The sequence below is a fragment of the Paroedura picta genome, chromosome 5 (genome assembly GCF_049243985.1).
Source record: "Paroedura picta isolate Pp20150507F chromosome 5, Ppicta_v3.0, whole genome shotgun sequence".
Taxonomy (NCBI): domain Eukaryota; kingdom Metazoa; phylum Chordata; class Lepidosauria; order Squamata; family Gekkonidae; genus Paroedura; species Paroedura picta.
Window position 1 is genome coordinate 33,561,653 of NC_135373.1, and position 16,289 is coordinate 33,577,941.

At 45.6% G+C, this 16,289-nt stretch overlaps 1 protein-coding gene across 1 annotated transcript in view; it reads left to right on the forward strand.

Moving 5' to 3' along the window:
* Positions 1–13,980: 13,980 nt before the first annotated feature.
* The window catches only part of PUM1 (pumilio RNA binding family member 1), a 90,261-nt gene continuing 87,952 nt past the window's right edge, over positions 13,981–16,289 (forward strand). The window contains exon 1 of the mRNA XM_077337154.1: positions 13,981–14,229. Within this exon, the coding sequence (XP_077193269.1) occupies positions 14,166–14,229 (64 nt within the window). The 5' untranslated portion in view covers positions 13,981–14,165. The remainder of the gene's footprint in view (positions 14,230–16,289) is intronic.

A 16,289-nucleotide genomic window follows, 5' to 3' on the forward strand; every position in this document is an offset into this window, starting at 1 on the left:
ACCACAGGAGATCTCCAGACCCCACTCTAAGAAGAAGAAGAAGAGTTGGTTCTTATATGCCACTTTTCTCTACCCAAAGGAGTCTCAAAGCAGATTACAATCCCATTCCCTTTCCCCACAATAGACACCCTGTGAGGAAGGGGAGGCTGAGAGAGCCCTGATATTATTGTTCATTCAGAACAGCTTTCTCAGTGCTGTGATGAGCCCAAGGTCACCCAGCTGGCTGCATGTGGGAGAGTGTGGAATCAAACCAGGCTTGCCAGATTGGAAGTCCACATGCCTAACAGCTACTCCAAACTGGCTCTCTAGCAGAGCTCCTGAGCCCCACGATAGCTCAGGACTGAATGATGCATGGATGTTGCCAGAGTCTCATGCAGATAAACCCTTCCCAGAAGATGGGCCAGATCTGGTGGGATTAGTGGGCAGCGGTGAGAGTGTGATCAGAGTGATCCTGAGTCACGAATGAGGGGCTGCTGCCTATAGTTAGAGCAGGAGGGAGGGCAGATTTGTGGCATCCCCCTCCCCAATTTGGGTAGCCCTGGATGTAGAAAACAAGCACTGGGGCCTGGCAGAGTTCTGGTGTAGCTCTTGACGCCTGGTATCTTTTCAAATCCTACAAATCAAAGGCAGCAAATCCTAAAGCAGTCACGAATTTACTTGGAAGTTGAATCACTGTATTGCCTCTTCTGGGTTAGCTCAGCCATTAAACCAGAGAAGAGGAAGCTGGGGAAAGAGGAAATGGCCAAGTTCCTTGATTCTTGGGCAACCTTATGTGGCAGAACACCATTTAGCCATCTCCAGATAGCTCAAATTCTTTGGTGACATGGTTGTAAACAACTCAGGCTTGGTTTGACTGCCTCTTTAGAGCAGGGATTCCCAACCAGGGTTCCAGGTTATGCAAGGGCTCCCCAGGGGTTACAGGAACTTTCCCAGAAGTTTGGACGGCTGCTGACATCACTAGACATCCCTGGAGCACACTTCCCCTGTTGCTCTGCAGGCCTATTCTCTTTCTCCACAATGGAAATGGTAAATGATCTCTTGATCGATTGGCTGGCTCCTGCATCTTACTTCCATGCCCACTTCTCTGAAGGAGCATAGCACCACTTTTGGAGTGTCTCGAAGCCTGAAAAATATTTTCAGGGTTCCTTCATGGTCAGAAGGTTGGGAAAGACTGCTTTAGAATAGTAAGGGAGCGATCCTTTGAGGCAGGCTAGGTTGAATGCAATCACACAAGTTTCATGGCAGAGTGGGGATTTGAAAACAGATCTCGTGTGCTCTTTGGATGACATTCTTGGTGCTGCTACACAAAGGAACACAGCAGCATCTTAAAGACCAGCAAAGTTAATTCCAACGTACGCTTTTGTGAGTTAGACCATGTGCTGGCAGAGGCCCATAGCGATTGTAGTCCGAGGACATCTGAAGAGCCACAGTTTGGCCACCCCTGCACTAGAGATTGCACCAGAGTGGATCACTTGTAATACAAACGTCCAACTGGATGAGCATAATCAGTGCTGGTGGAGTAATTTTTTACAAACATGCTGGATCTCCCCTGACTCTGTGACTTATGCTGTGATTACCGCCTCCCCCCCCCTTTGTCTCATTTTTTGTTGTAGTGGGAGATGAGCCAAGGGGAAACGGTAAAGTCGGAAATCTCCATGTTCAACTCAAGTTAAAGTGCTTTCTGAAGGATGCTGCAACTTCATGCCTCAAAGTCAGGTGGGTGGAGATTCTAGGCAGGTTGGCCAATCTCCAGGTGGAGACTAGAAATCGAACTACAACTGATCTCCAGACTAAAGAGGAAATGGCTGCTTTGGAGCATGGTTTGTAGGGCAGTAAGACCCTGCTGAGGTGCCTTCCCTCCTCAAACCCTGTCTTCCGTAGGCTTTATGCCCAAATCTTCAGGAATTTCCCCACATTCAGAAAGCATTCAGTTTCTCATCCAGTGCCCATTTCCACGAAAATCAAAGTCCTTATTTCAGTGGGCGTGCTCCTAGATTTGGATTGCAATCTAAAACGGAACTTTCCCAGTTTAAAAACAAATTGAAGCACAAAGAACAGATCTAGACAATAGTATTTAAAACAATAAGAAAGTATTTAAAACAATAAGAAAGTTTTCCAATCGCCCGTGGTTAAAACAATTTGTGTGCATGTATATTTACTGAAGGATGGCCTCAGAAGTGCTGTGATTTGGTAGAAAATAAATCCATTCTTCCCCTTCCCCATGGACTTTTCTCCCCCTTAAAAAAAACAAAAAACAAAACTATTTACCGTGCAATCCTAAACAGTTGCGCCCTTCAAAGTCCAATAGAAGCACGTAACTCTGTTTAGGATAGGACTGCCCATAACTGGTGTTTGGAAAAAAAAATTGCTTTCTTTTTTAAAAGAATTAAATAAAATCGTATTTGTAATGTCAAAATCTTTTCTGCTCTGTAACTCTAATAAGTCAAGACATGTTTTATTGAATATTGACTGTTTGGATTTGGTGTACTTTCAGATTTTGTGCAGTAGAATTTATTAAAATGGGTGGATTTTTTAAAAACATTATTTACGCTTCTTTCCCGCGAGACCCTTCTCTCTTGGCAGAGCTAAAGGCATTAAACTCAATCTATAACTTGTCTCCATTAAAGCTACAGAGATGTCAGGAGACTGTGGTAGAACATCTGTTTTACCTGCAGAAGGTCTCGGATTCTGTCCTGTCTCTGGTTTAAAAATTGCAGGTTGTAAGGATTGGGATGCCTGAGATCCAGCAAGGTGGTTAAGAGTAACAGCCTGTAACCAGGAGAGCTGGGTTGGATTCCCCGCTCCGCCACATGCAGTCAGACAGTTATGTTTATTACATTTGGTGACTGGTACAAAATACACAATAGCAGAATACAATACATGATTGATTAAAAATTCCAGAATACATAAATCTAATAGATCCATCCTAACCCTTGTACATATTGAGCCAGGCGTTTCTACATTAAAATGCTAATCTTTCATACTTGGCAATAATATAGGAAAATGCTTATTTTTATCCGAAAGGAGTTCCTTTAATTTGGCTTGTTTTGAAATAGCCCGTAAATCAGTCAAGATGGAATAGAGGAATTACTGATGTAATTGAGTGTAAACACAGCAATACAAAATCACATGTTTGATGTGCTTGGTGTTACCAGAAGGAGGAGGAGGAGGAGTTGGTCTTTATATGCCGCTTTTCTCTCCCAAAGGAGTCTCAAAGTGGCTTACATTCGCCTTCCCTTTTCTCTCCAGAGGTGTAGTAACGAGCCTGTGAGCAAGGGGGTAGGAGTCTGGTCACCCCCTAGGGTGGGTTTAATCAGGTTTTTATTGGGGTTGGATCTTTAGCTTTTATGGATTTATAAGATGAATGTGATCTGCCACAAGCCACAATTTAGGAGTGCTGGGAGATAAGAATGAATGAATGAATGAATGAATGAATGAATGAATGAATGAATGAATGAATGAATGAATGAATGAATGAAGGCAGAACTAAAAGGTAAAGCCTGGAAGTGAAAGCCCTGCTTCTGCCGAAAACCAACAGGGACCAATCAAAAACTCAAAACTGAACACTGCAGTTTGGAGGTGAAAATCCGAGAAAGAAGATAGGTGCAGAGTGCAGGAACAGATGCAACCAGGATGTGGATTAAAGAGATATCATTTCAATTGAGTCAAAATTGAAATTAAACTCTGAATGCCAAAGCACCTAGGTATGGACAGTATAACTGTGTTTTAGCCATTCTTTCCAAAGCTTCATTATATGCAGGTCACAATGCCAGGTAGAATGCACATATGAGTATAAATGTATTTGTAGCTGGAAAAGGAAGACCAATAAGACTTAGTGGAGCCAGCGGGGCCCATTAACAGAGCGAAAGTCTCCCGCAGCGGCCAGCAAAGAAATCACAGGCATAGGTTTTTCTCTCCTGAATGCCCAGTTTTCTCAAGATGGGTCACCATGGCAGCAAGACAGAATTTCCAGCAAACGTCCACTGGGGTCCACAAGCTTTTGTCATCAGAGTGCCAAGCGATGTCAAGATCCAGAGCCAGAGATCAGCAGAAAGCCAGTATAACCTAGCAGAAATGATACCCTTTCAGTATTACTGATGATTGAGGTTTGAATGAACAATACATTGTTTCCACATTCCAAATGCGAGTCCATTATTCAGAATAAGAGATTTCACAGTACGTCAGTAATACATACGAAAGCACTCTATGCAATCATTGGCATGCAACGGCATACAGCTGCACATAGTTCATGCTCAGAATGACGACGGGCAACTGTTCTTCATTTATTTTGGCAAAGTATCTCCTTGAAGGCCATTTGTTCTCAGAATAGTATTTGCATCTATTCCCTTCATGTTGGTCATTCTAGCATCCCACATACCTGGGTACCACTGGAACCTTTCCGGGCATCTGCCTGGAGAGCCAGCTTGGTGTAGTGGTTAGGAGTGCGGACTTCTAATCTGGCGAGCTGGGTTTGATTCTGCGCTCTCCCACATGCAGCCAGCTGGGTGACCTTGGGCTCACCACAGCACTGATAAAGCTGTTCTGACTGAGCAGTAATATCAGGGCCCTCTCAGCTTCACCTCCCTCACAGGGTGTCTGTTGTGGGGAGAGGAAAGGGAAGGCGAATGTAAGCCACTTTGAGCCTCCTTCGGGTAGAGAAAAGTGGCATATAAGAACTAACTCTTCTTCTTCAGTAATATCAGGGCTCTCTTAGCTTCACCTGCCTCACAGGGTGTCTTGTGGGGAGAGGAATGGGAAGGCGAATGTAAGCCCCTTTGAGACTCCTTAGAGGTGAGAAAAGCAGCATATAAGAACCAACTTTTCTTCTTCAAATGCATTTAGAAATTGGACAGGGTCAAATGGGGCCTTTGCTAAGCAAGGCTATTCATGGACCACTGGAGATTTCTTGGGCAGTGAAGATTCTGGTGGTAGCTGCCACCACAGCACAAGGATCGACACTGTGTCGCTGAAGAGAAGCTATGGTAGCCATTTTGTGGTTGTCTCAGCCACCTGTGTCAGCCATTTTGTGTCTGTGCCCATCACATATGATCAGAATTCCAAGGGTGCCTGAAGGTTCAGAAAGGTTGGGGATCCCTGCTTTAGCTAAATTGTTTTCTTTTTGAAGACCCATATTTGGCTGTGGAGCTATAGATTGCAGGCTCCAAAGAGCTTTGACAACCATTACACACCTATGCCTTTCTCTCCAAGCCTTGTCACTGCTCTGCTGCAACAAGTTCTGCATGGGATGCCCTTAAAGGCCGTTTGGGGGTTTCAACTGCAGCAGGCCTAGATCCCAGCAGTCTTTCAAAGTACCTTACATCAACACCTCTGTCTAGAGATAAACATTATCTAAAACCCATTGTGGGAATTGTCTACTCCAGGGTTTCCCAACTTGGGACCCATGAGCCCAATGGTACCCACCATACTTTTTAGAAAGTGGGGTTTTCCATTGTAAGAAAGGCTTGTGATTGGCTCCTCTTGTTCAAATGAAGGCAGCTGCTAAGTGGGAAGGAAAGATTGTATCTGATGCCTGCAGTAGCTGTTTTAATATTTGGCTTTGACTCCTGTGGCAGCCATTTTGGACTGGTGCTCTTTATTCCTCAAAAATTCATTGGTCAGTGGAGAGGAAAAAACTGCTTATGAAAAACAGATACCGGGAGATATAAAACTTTTATTAGGTAAAATGTATAAACTTATTGCAATCAAGTTAAAGGACTGCATGATAAAATGGGCGCAGAATCTTGGAGAAGGTATCAATATGGACCAGTGAGAGGCATTGTGAGTTAATGAGCTGAAATGTTCTAAATGTTAAATTTTAAAAGAAAATTGATATAAATTGTTCCAGAGGGTATACTGCTCCCAAAGATATAGCCAGAGATAGTAAGTTATAATGGGATATGTTGGAAATGTCAGGATATAAATGCATCATTTTATCTTACGTGGTGGACTTGAAAGCAAGCAAGGAAATATTGGATTATGATTCATAATGAGATGCGAAAGATATTAAAAATCCCATTTGTATAAGATTCAAAATGCATGTTATTAAATATGGTACTAAATAATATTAAAATATGAAAACTTTACCAGATCTTATGGAATGACCAAGAGCCTCTTGTGGCGCAGAGTGGTAAGGCAGCAGACATGCAGTCTGAAAGCTCTGCCCATGAGGCTGGGAGTTTGATCCCAGCAGCCAGCTCAAGGTTGACTCAGCCTTCCATTCTTCCAAGGTCGGTAAAATGAGTACCCAGCTTGCTGGGGGGCAAACGGTAATGACTGGGGAAGGCACTGGCAAAGCACCCCGTATTGAGTCTGCCACGAAAACGCTAGAGGACGTCACCCAAGGGTCAGACATGACCCGGTGCTTGCACCGGGGATACCTTTACCTTTACCTATGGAATGACCAAGCAAAATGACTGAATATGTGACAATGTCAAAATGTATATATTTTGATGCACTACAGATCAGTATTAAACTTCAGAAGAAAATGAAGTCAATTTCTGGGCATCACAGTTTAAGGATATTGACAAGTTGGAATGTGTTCAGAGAAGGGCAACTAGGATGGTTGAGAGATTGGAATCCATGCCTTATGAGGAGAAGCTGAGAGACTGCGGCGTGCGTAGCTTGGAGAAGAGGAGCGCAAGGGGTAACAGGAGAGCTGTATTTCATTATGTAAAGGGTAGACATGTTAAAGGAGGGGCCAACTTGTTGACAACACCTTTAGAGACAAGGTCTAGGGGCAGCTTGGTGTAGTGGTTAGGAGCGCTGACTTCTAATCTAGCGAGCCAGGCTTGATGCCACACTCCCCCACATGCATCCAGCTGGGTGACCTTGGGCTCACCACAGCACTGAGAAAGCTGTTCTGGTCGAGCAGTAATATCAGGGCTCTCTCAGCTGCACCTCCCTCACAGGGTATCTGTTGTGGGGAGAGGAAAGGGAAGGCGACTGTAAGCCGCTTTGAGACTCCTTCAGGGAGAGAAAAGTGGCATAAAAGAACCAGCTCTTCTTCTTCAATGGGCTCAGTTACGGCAAAGGAAGTACGACTTAAAATCAGATAGCATTTTCTGATGGTGAGGGCTGTTCGCAGGTGGAGTATGTTGCCTCGGTGGGTGGTGGAGAAATTAGAAATTGTTAGAAGATTTGTTGAGCACTTGTTGAGCGTGGATGGCTCTTTGTGGTCTCTTCCAGCTCTGTGTGATTCTGTTATTCTGATTGTGTGATTCAGATGGTATTGAATACTAAAAATGAAATGGAAAGAAATAACTGACTCATAAACATGTAAATTTGGGGGGAAATGTCCTATGTGGTATGTGAAAAAGTCTGAACTATGTTTTCCCCTCTCCCTTTCCCCTGGAAATTGTCTGCCAGAATATAACATGATTTCTCTCCCCCCCCCCATCCCAAATTGTAAAACTGCAGCTCATGTTTTTTTTTTTAAATAGATCTGTAATATGTATCTTTTAAATAAATATTTTTTTTCCAAAAAGTCTTCCCTGTAAATCGAAAACCAGCAAAGAGCCTTTCTTCCTTATGTACTGTACCATGTTCTTTTTAAATTTCCAGGGAGTTTTTTATTTATTTCTGTCGTCTCCAAGGGCGACTTGCTCCCAGTCCCTTTCAACAAGGCTTCCTGCCCCTTCGTTTCTGGAGCGCGTCTACACCCCAGGCAAAGTGGGCACGCGGCAGTGCCCCCTGCAGGAGATGGGGGAAATGGCCGGCCTGAGGTCGTAATTGGGCTGCGCCTGAGCATAGATAGGCAGTCCTGTGTTCCTTTCCCTTTAACTTTTCCCTTCCCGGTTCCTGTTTCTCAGCTCCGCCTTCGTTGTCCGAGGGACCGCTTACTGCTTTTTTTGCATCCAGGTGTGCCTGGCTCAGTTCCCTTCCTGCTTGCTTCTAAGCCGGGGAAAATGCTGGCCTTGCTTCTGCCAAGTGAGTAAATACCTCGCCTTGGTTTAAACGTTTGCAGGAACCGCAAAGCGAATCCTCATCGGTTCAGCGTCTAAGCACCCTGGAAGGCAATGGGGAGGGGGGGGGTCTCTTCCCCGTAGTCCCAGGGGGGGCTCCAGGCTTTCTGGGGCCTGCTAGCATCTTTAGAACGGCTTGCCCACACAATGACTGCCCCGTTTTGCCTCCGCACCTGGGTTGACAGGTACTGGCAAACCAAGGTTTGTTCAAAACTCGCACAGCCAATCAAATCTCAGATGTCCCATCATAAGCCCTGCTGGGCAAAAGATCACACCTGGCCCATCCCACTTTCTAAAAACACCCAGTGCCTTCCAGGAAAGGTGGTGGGTGCCATGTTGGGGACTCCTGCGTTAGCCATTTCCTCCAGCTCTTCTTCAAAAGCCCACCCCCCCCTCTGGTATTTGCTTGGGTTAGCTACAAACTTATATTTCTCCCTGTGCTTCTTGCTCTTTGTAGCTCCTTGGCCCTGCCGTTTTGCCCCACCATACCTCCTATATCAGAAGAAGAAGAGTTGGTTCTTATATGCCGCTTTTCTCTACCCAAAGGAGGCTCAAAGCGGCATACAATCGCCTTCCTTTTCCTCTCCCCGCAACAGACACCCTGTGAGTTGGGTGAGGCTGAGAGAGCCCTGATATTACTGAAGAAGAAGAAGAAGAGTTGGTTCTTATATGCCACTTTTCTCTACCCAAAGGAGACTCAAAGCGGCTTATAGTCGCCTTCCCTTTCCTCTCAGTGGGATATAGTAGTATTTCTGTTTTATGCGAACCACCCTGAGCCTTCAGGGAGGGTTGTATATAAATATAATAATAAATAATAAAGAGTGCCGAACTGGAAGACCCAGGTTCAAATCCCCCACTCTGCTGTGGAAAGCTGCCTGGGTCACCTTGGGTCAATTACCTCACAAGAAAGCTATCTCACGGGGGAATTAGGATTTGAATCCAAAGTCCCCTAGAATCTAGTTCAATACTAACCACTGCACTGTGTTGGCTCTGAAGCTCCCGGGATAGAGTGGTGAAGTCTACACTGCGCAAGGATATTTTCAGCCTGGTATATTATCCAATTTGATTTGTAGAAGGAGAAGAGTTGGGTTTTCTACCCCGCTTTTCAGTACCCAAAGGAACCTCAAAGTGGCTTACAATCGCCTTTGCTTTCTCTCCCCACAATACGTATCCTGTGAGGTAGGTGAGGCCAAGAGAGTTCTGACAGAATTGCTCCGTGATAACAGTTCTAACAGGACAGACTACCTCAAAGTCACCCAGCTGACTGCATGTGAAGGAGTGGGGAATCCAACCGAGCCACCACTCTCAACCACTACCCCAAGCTGTCTCTTGGTGAGGGCTGGACCTGCAAAATCGAGCATCTGCCGGCAAGCCTGGACAATTCAGAATTTGCTTGACATCACAGCTCATGTTGCTACTCATACATGATTGTATTCCGTGGGAAGTTATTCCCATTGTATTTTTGTAGTTATACTTCATTCAACGAAGCTGTAAAAACAGAATTAAAGATGGCTGCATTAGCGATTTAGGGCAGTGGTCCCCAACCTTTTTATCACCGGGGACCACTCAAGGCTTGACAATTTTATTGAGGCCCACTGCCCTAACACTCTCTGGCTCTGGTCGCTATGGTAATGTTTAAACATCCCTTCAAAATAAGATAAAGACACGCCACAACAATGAACATAAGGAACATTTTATTTTCATGGAAATTTTAACTCATGACAATGACAAATCAATGGGAACCCTGAGCTTGTTTCTCTACAACGAGATAGTCCCATGTGCGCCTGCCGGATCGTGGATGAAGTAAAGGGCCGGGGGTGGGGGGAGAAGGCGTCCTTCACGGCCCACCTCCAGTTAGTCGATGGACAACACGTGGTCCGCAGCCCACGGGTTGGGGATCACTACAACAATTAAAGGGGATTTGGTTAAATTTCGTGCGGAAATGGGCAAATGAGGATTTGCCGTCCGGAGGAATTATTCTCTTGTCTTTTTAAAGTCATATCTGTTTCTAAGAAGAACAGGCTTTCATCCTGAAATTTGTCTGGTCGCATAAACACCTTGGAATCGCTAGTAAGCATTTTGCGGAAACCAATTATGGAAAAGAGACAAGGAGTTTACGGAGTGTTAAAATTTACTGCCATACTTGGACAACTGCAGCCCTTAGTCTGATGGGTTTTTGGAGGCGCAGGAATCCCGATGGAACGATTTGGAGCCGTTCAACTGCCCTGACAATTAAAATAGCTCTAGAGAGAAATATAATGCCTGATGAGAGGAATTTAATTTCTTTTTAAAAAGCATTTTTAAAAAAACCCAAAAAACAGAAGTCGCTTCATCAAGGCTGTGATTTCCCCCTTGGAAAAATGTTGCCGGAAAACAATTTTAAAATAGCAACTTCAAATCGATAGTGATTTCAAAACGGACAATGGAAGAGCATCATAAATACCGGTTCTTGGATTGGCTGAGCAACAAGCAGAGGCTGTTTGGGAGAGAATTCCAGATAGGTAGCTTTGGTTTTGGTAGCAATTAAAACAGAAGCCCAGTGACATCTTGTGTGCGTGTTAAGTGGTGTCAGGTCACTTCGGACTAATGGCCACCCTATGAATGAGTGGCCTTCAAGATGTCCTGCTCGGGTCTTGCAAATTAAGTGCTGTGGCTTCTGTTATGGAGTGGATCCATCTCACATTGGGTCTTTCTCTTTTCCTGCTGCCTTCAACTTTCTCTAGCATTATTTTCTTTTCCAGTGACTCTGGTCACTTTAAAGAGCCAGGTTTGATTCTGCACTCCCCTACATGCAGCCAGCTGGGTGACCTTGGGCTTGCCAGGCACTGAGAAAACTGTTCTGACCTAGCAGGAATATCAGGTCTCTCTTAGCCTCACCTACCTCACAGGGTGTCTGTTGTGGGGAGAGGAAAGGGAAGGCAATTGTAAGCCGCTTTGAGACTCCTTCAGGGAGAGAAAAGCAACATATAAAAACCAACTCTTCTTCTTTAGTAATATCAGGGCTCTCTCAGCCTCAAACACCTCACAGTGTGTCAGTTGTGGGGAGAGGAAAGGGAAGGTGAGTGTAAGCCGCTTTGAGGCTCCTTTAGGTAGAGAAAAGCGGCATATAAGAACCAACTCTTCTTCTTCAGTAATATCAGGGCTCTCTCAGCCTCACCTCCCTCACAGGTTGTCTGTTGTGGGGAGAGGAAAGGGAAGGTGACTATAAGCCCCTTTGAGACTCTTCGGGAGAGAAAAGCAGCATATAGAAGAAGAAGATGAAGAAAAGTATAGAGAAAGATGCAGCCCCCTAGATAAAGCCCCCCCCCCCGAACATTTAGGACTTTAAAAGTGTCAAAACCTTGTATCTGATTTGATCTCCAATCTGGAGCCAGTGCCACTGGGAGAGCACAGGTGTCCTGTGTGCCCTCCACTGAGCCAAAGTGAGGACCTGCATGGCTATATTTTGGGCCAGCTGGGGCCCCAGAGCATTTTCAAGGGCAGCGAGTGATGGATGTCTAGCCTGAAGATGACTGTTGTATGGCTAAGTTGAGTGACAAGAGGTAAGGTGCCAGTTGTTGTGCCTGGAGAAGGTGCTAGAATGCCTGGCAGGGGCCAACCTGAGCCTCCATGGCTAGAGACATCAGAATCACACACAGGTGTCAAAGGTGTTAAATCGACCTCATCAAGAGGCAGGTGTTGCATTACTCTCCCCCAGCCCCAGCCCCAGCCCCAGCCCCTCTGTCTTAGCTGGAATTTAACTTCAGCCAGCTCCCCTTGAGCCAGTCCACCAAAGCTTCTGGGCATTTGGGGGTGTCGACTGGTGGCTGATCATCAGCATAAACAGAACAGACATATGGGTCTCATTACAATAAATTGTTGAGTTTCCACATGACCATCATTGCGTATTGATTCAAGCTTATCATTTGAATCCATATCCCTTCTTTAATCTCGAAAGCCACAAGTCATTTTTATGTCTGTACTGCGCGAATTCTATAAGAGGCTTCCAGTTAGTCATAAAATAAATTGCAAGATTTTTTATCTGGTTAGAGATAATAATGTTACCAGGAGCAATTTTTAATCCCTAGTCTTCTTAATCTCATCTGTAATCTTTTGGAATTTCTCTTCTCCCCCTCTCTGTTTCTTGCGTTTAGCTTTATTCGCATCCCAGATCATTCTCATATCTGTATCTTTGTTTAAATTGACCTCAAATTATGCTTTTAACTTTTTCTTAGTCTTGTATGTACTGCACTTTTTGTAACAAAACCTCAGTTAACCTCCACCTTAATGTGTTTATTTTCCTTGACCAAACTGACAGGTTTATGGTCAGAAAAAGACTTTGGCAAAATCTCTGCTTTGATCACTTTAGAAAACAAACTTTTAGGTATTAAAAACAGATCTGTCCTTGAAAAGGATCTATGTCTTTCAGAAAGGAATGCAAATTCTGTACAAGAACCATTTAACTGTCTCCAAATATCAACAAGACAAATTGTCCATAAGATCAAAAAAGGTTTTAGGTAGTTTCCCTTCTGTATTTTTAATGTTGTTAGCAGAATATCTGTTTATTTGTGGAACAAACACTCCCAATCTCCCATTAAGCATAAATTTTATAGGTTCAGTTAATTTGTCTATAAATTGTATAACAATTTTAATTTTAGCTACTGTGGGATTTTGGGGTTTATCTGTTTGGTCTTTCATGCAAGAAGGAAAAATAATTTCTAAAAATCATTTTTAAAAAGATTGTTAAATTAGAGAGATTTCAATTTAGTTTCCATGCAACAGCTTTCTCATATGTGGGTTCGTATTTAAAGTTGACTGTCCCTTTAACACCAACACGTTAAACGGAGGAACTACAAACCCCAGAATGCACAGGGGCGATGTAATCGTCGGGAATGGCGGATCTGGGGGAAAGCGACGCATGCTGGGAGTTGCAGTCGTGTATATTTGTCTAGTCCCGGAATGAAGACTTGGCGAGTCTGAGTCTTCTTAAGCAACTGAGAATCTGAATTAAATACATGCAAATTTTATTTTGCAGTTTGTGACTGTTTTGTAAAAATTGCTTTCGAGGTGCGTGAGATTTCTTTGCCGTCGGAGCAGATAACTTTCCTGTAAACCGATTAAATTTAGCCGTTATCTTTAGGATGCGGTCGTGAAGGGGGGAAACGGGGTTGCCAGCAGGCCTGGAGAAAACAAAAGCCCTGTTCCTTTAATTGAGGTTTGATGTCTCTAAATGAACCCTTGACGCTTTTGGTGCAGGGATGTAAATAACACCCAATTAAGCTGCTTTTAAAGAGGCAGGGCACTTTCTTTTAAAGGGGCAGGCCATAAATATTCCCCCCTTCAGAAATCTTCCATTCTCAACCATTGCTAGCAAGTCGTATAATGCACTATAATTTGCAGCAATCCAGCTTCAAAAGCACACTGAAAGTGCATTATCCAACCTGCGTGGAATGGCTGAGAATGGGAGACTTCTGAGGGGTGGGGGAGAATAATTACCATACCCAAAATATTTCTGGCCTAGGTAGCGTTAGCGTCCTTTTGCAGGTGTCAATGCAAGAAAAATCCACTAAAGTGCATTGAAAGTGCAAGATTCCATGTGTTCAGAAAAAAAGGGGGAAATCTACTTCTAAAGCACATTGAAAACACATTGAAAGCACACTGAAAGTCTCCTCCTGGCCATCCCGCACGCGATGGACGATGCCCTTCCAGTGTGCTTTAGAAGTAGCTTTTCTTATCGGGCAGAAGAAAACCCGCCTGCAAAACCACACGGAGAGTGCATGACCCAACATGTGCATCATGGGCCCAGGGAGTTCTCCCAGCGAGCCAGAGAGCAATGAGAACATCCGGTGCGATGTGCAGCCGGATCCTGCCCAGGTTAAGGCACGCCGTCGAGCTCCTCGGCGCTCCCTCGCGCGTAAGTGGCCGGGGCCGGCGCGGTCTTCAAAAGCGAGAGGGGCGCGCGGCAGGCCATTAGCGGCGCGTGAAGGAGGGGCGCGGCTGCGCGCGCGCACGCGCGGGGAATGCGCCTCGCCGGCCGCGGTGGAGCCCGTGGGCGGCCGGGTCGTCGAGCATGGAAACCGGCCCAACGTCTCCGAGGAATGCGGGGAGGGGGGGAACCGGTCGGGCCGCTTTAGGAGGCAGCGGCAGCTCGCCGGCCTCTCTCGGAGGAGCCGCGTCTGCTCGGGGCTGCCCGGGAAGCGGGAGGCGCGTCGTGCCAAAGCGCCGATGGGGCACGCCGAAGGCAGGGAGCTGGCCGCTGGCCTAGGAGCGGCCGTCGCGTGGGTGGCAGGTGAGGGCCCGCTGGGGCGCAAGGGGGGCTCTGCTTTGGGGGTGAGAAGGGACAAGAGTGAGGTGACCAGGTTGGCCCACTTTTGGAGGGACATCTGGGGGGACCTGGCAAATTGTACTTATGTTGAAATTTAAAAATATAAATTACTATTTTTGCGTTCTATGAAACTTTTTTGTTGCTCCATATAGGCCAAATTTTAAATCAAGACCCCCCCCCCCCGTCAATGGTGTCCCGCTTTACTAATGTTAAAATCTGGTCACTTTAGGTAAGAGCCATCCAGCCCCCTGCCAAGTTCGCCGGATGCCATGCAGTGCCTGGCCAGTCCCAGGAAGAATTAGAGCCTGGCTCTTTTCACTCCAAGCTTCAGGACTGTTGGGGGAGAATTCGCTGGCCGCCCCATTCCATTTTCTTTGTCATTCCCCGCTTTCTGGAGTTTTGGTTCTGGGGGAGTGTTGTTGCCGACCTTATTTTTTAGTAGGGCTTCTGCTTTTTGAACTGCTTTTGGGCTTTGTGGGTGTGTTTGTGTGTGTGGGAAGGGGCCAGTTTTGTTAGCAGTGTTCCCTGGAATATTTCACTGCCTTTTGGAGAGAGAGAACGGTGTTGCCAGCTTTATTCTTTCACAGGGCTCTTGTGCCTTGAACAGTTCCTGGGCTCATTGGCTGGCGTGGTCTGTTCTTCTGCTAGCTGTTCTCCCCTGAAGACTTTGTTAGCAGTGTTCCCTGGAATATTTCCGTGCCTTTTGGAGGGAGAGAGAGAACAGTGTTGCCAGCTTTAATCTTTCACAGGGCTCCTGTGCCTTGAACACCTTCTTGGCTTTGTTGGCTGACGTAGTCTGTTCTTCTCCTAGCGGTTCTCTCCTGAAGACTTCAGGGCTTTTTAGAGAGGTAGGACAGTGCTGCCAACTTTGTTTTTTAGCAGGGCTCCTGTGTCTTGAAAAGGTTTGGAGCTTATTGTGTGGTGTCAACTCTTTTCTGTAGCAGCTCTTTTTGGAGAGGCAGACTGGTGTTGCCAGTTGTTCCTTTGGAGAGGCTGACATGGCTTTAATGATTTGAGAGCTTGAGGTATTGCCACTTCCTATGTCTGGCAGTGTTCCTAGGAGCTTCCTCCCAAACACAATGATGGCCCTTTTCCTCTCAGAGCTACACCTGCTGGAACCATTACACAGGCAGGAATGTTGGAGCAGACAACTAAATTGCTAATGCCAAGCTTTGGTCTGTAAGGAGGCTATTGGTAATAAGTTTGCCTTATTCCCCCTGGCAGCTCCAAAATCTGTGATGCGCAAAATGTGGCTTTATGGTCTGTACAGGAAACGGCTTCTTATGTCGCAACTACGGACAGAACTCCATGCAATACTTATTGGCGTTTCATATTTATATACCTTTACTTTCACCTGGTGGGGAACCCAAAGCACCTATACCTCATTCTTCTCACCTTCACTTTATCCTCACAATCACCTTGTGAAGTTGGCACAGTGGTTGGCCTGAGGTCACTCAGTGAGCTTCCATGGCAGAATGGAGATTGGAATCCAGGGCTTCTAGAAATGACCCTATAACTACCATGTGGGAGTGGCTCAGTGGAGTCATCCTTGTCAGAGTTAGGCTTTGAATTTGGGTCTCCTAGAGCTTGGTCCCCACAATACGCAGTTGAAGCTTGTACATGGAGTGTTCTGGAGTACTGGACACATACACAAACGTGTTTTGTGTCCATATGGATGGGTATAAGCCAGCGTTTACACACCCACCTGGGGTTCCTCCCCTTCCCACCTCCTCCAGGCCCATCATTCGCCATTTGGAGAAGGGGGGGGCAGGTAGACATGTCCATATATGGTCATGTCTGTTAAACATTTATTGGGTTTGGTAAACATATACGGTCATGTCACCCAATAAATATTTAACAAACTTAAAAAATATGTGAAACATTAATAAACTCCCACCCATTCGAGAAACCCTTCCAGGGCAATCAGGAAATCCCAAGTTTCACGAAAGCCTGGTATAAGATGTTGGATTTTGGCTGGGGTTGCCAGATCCAGGTTGCGAGACTCCAGTGGGGGATGGAGCTTG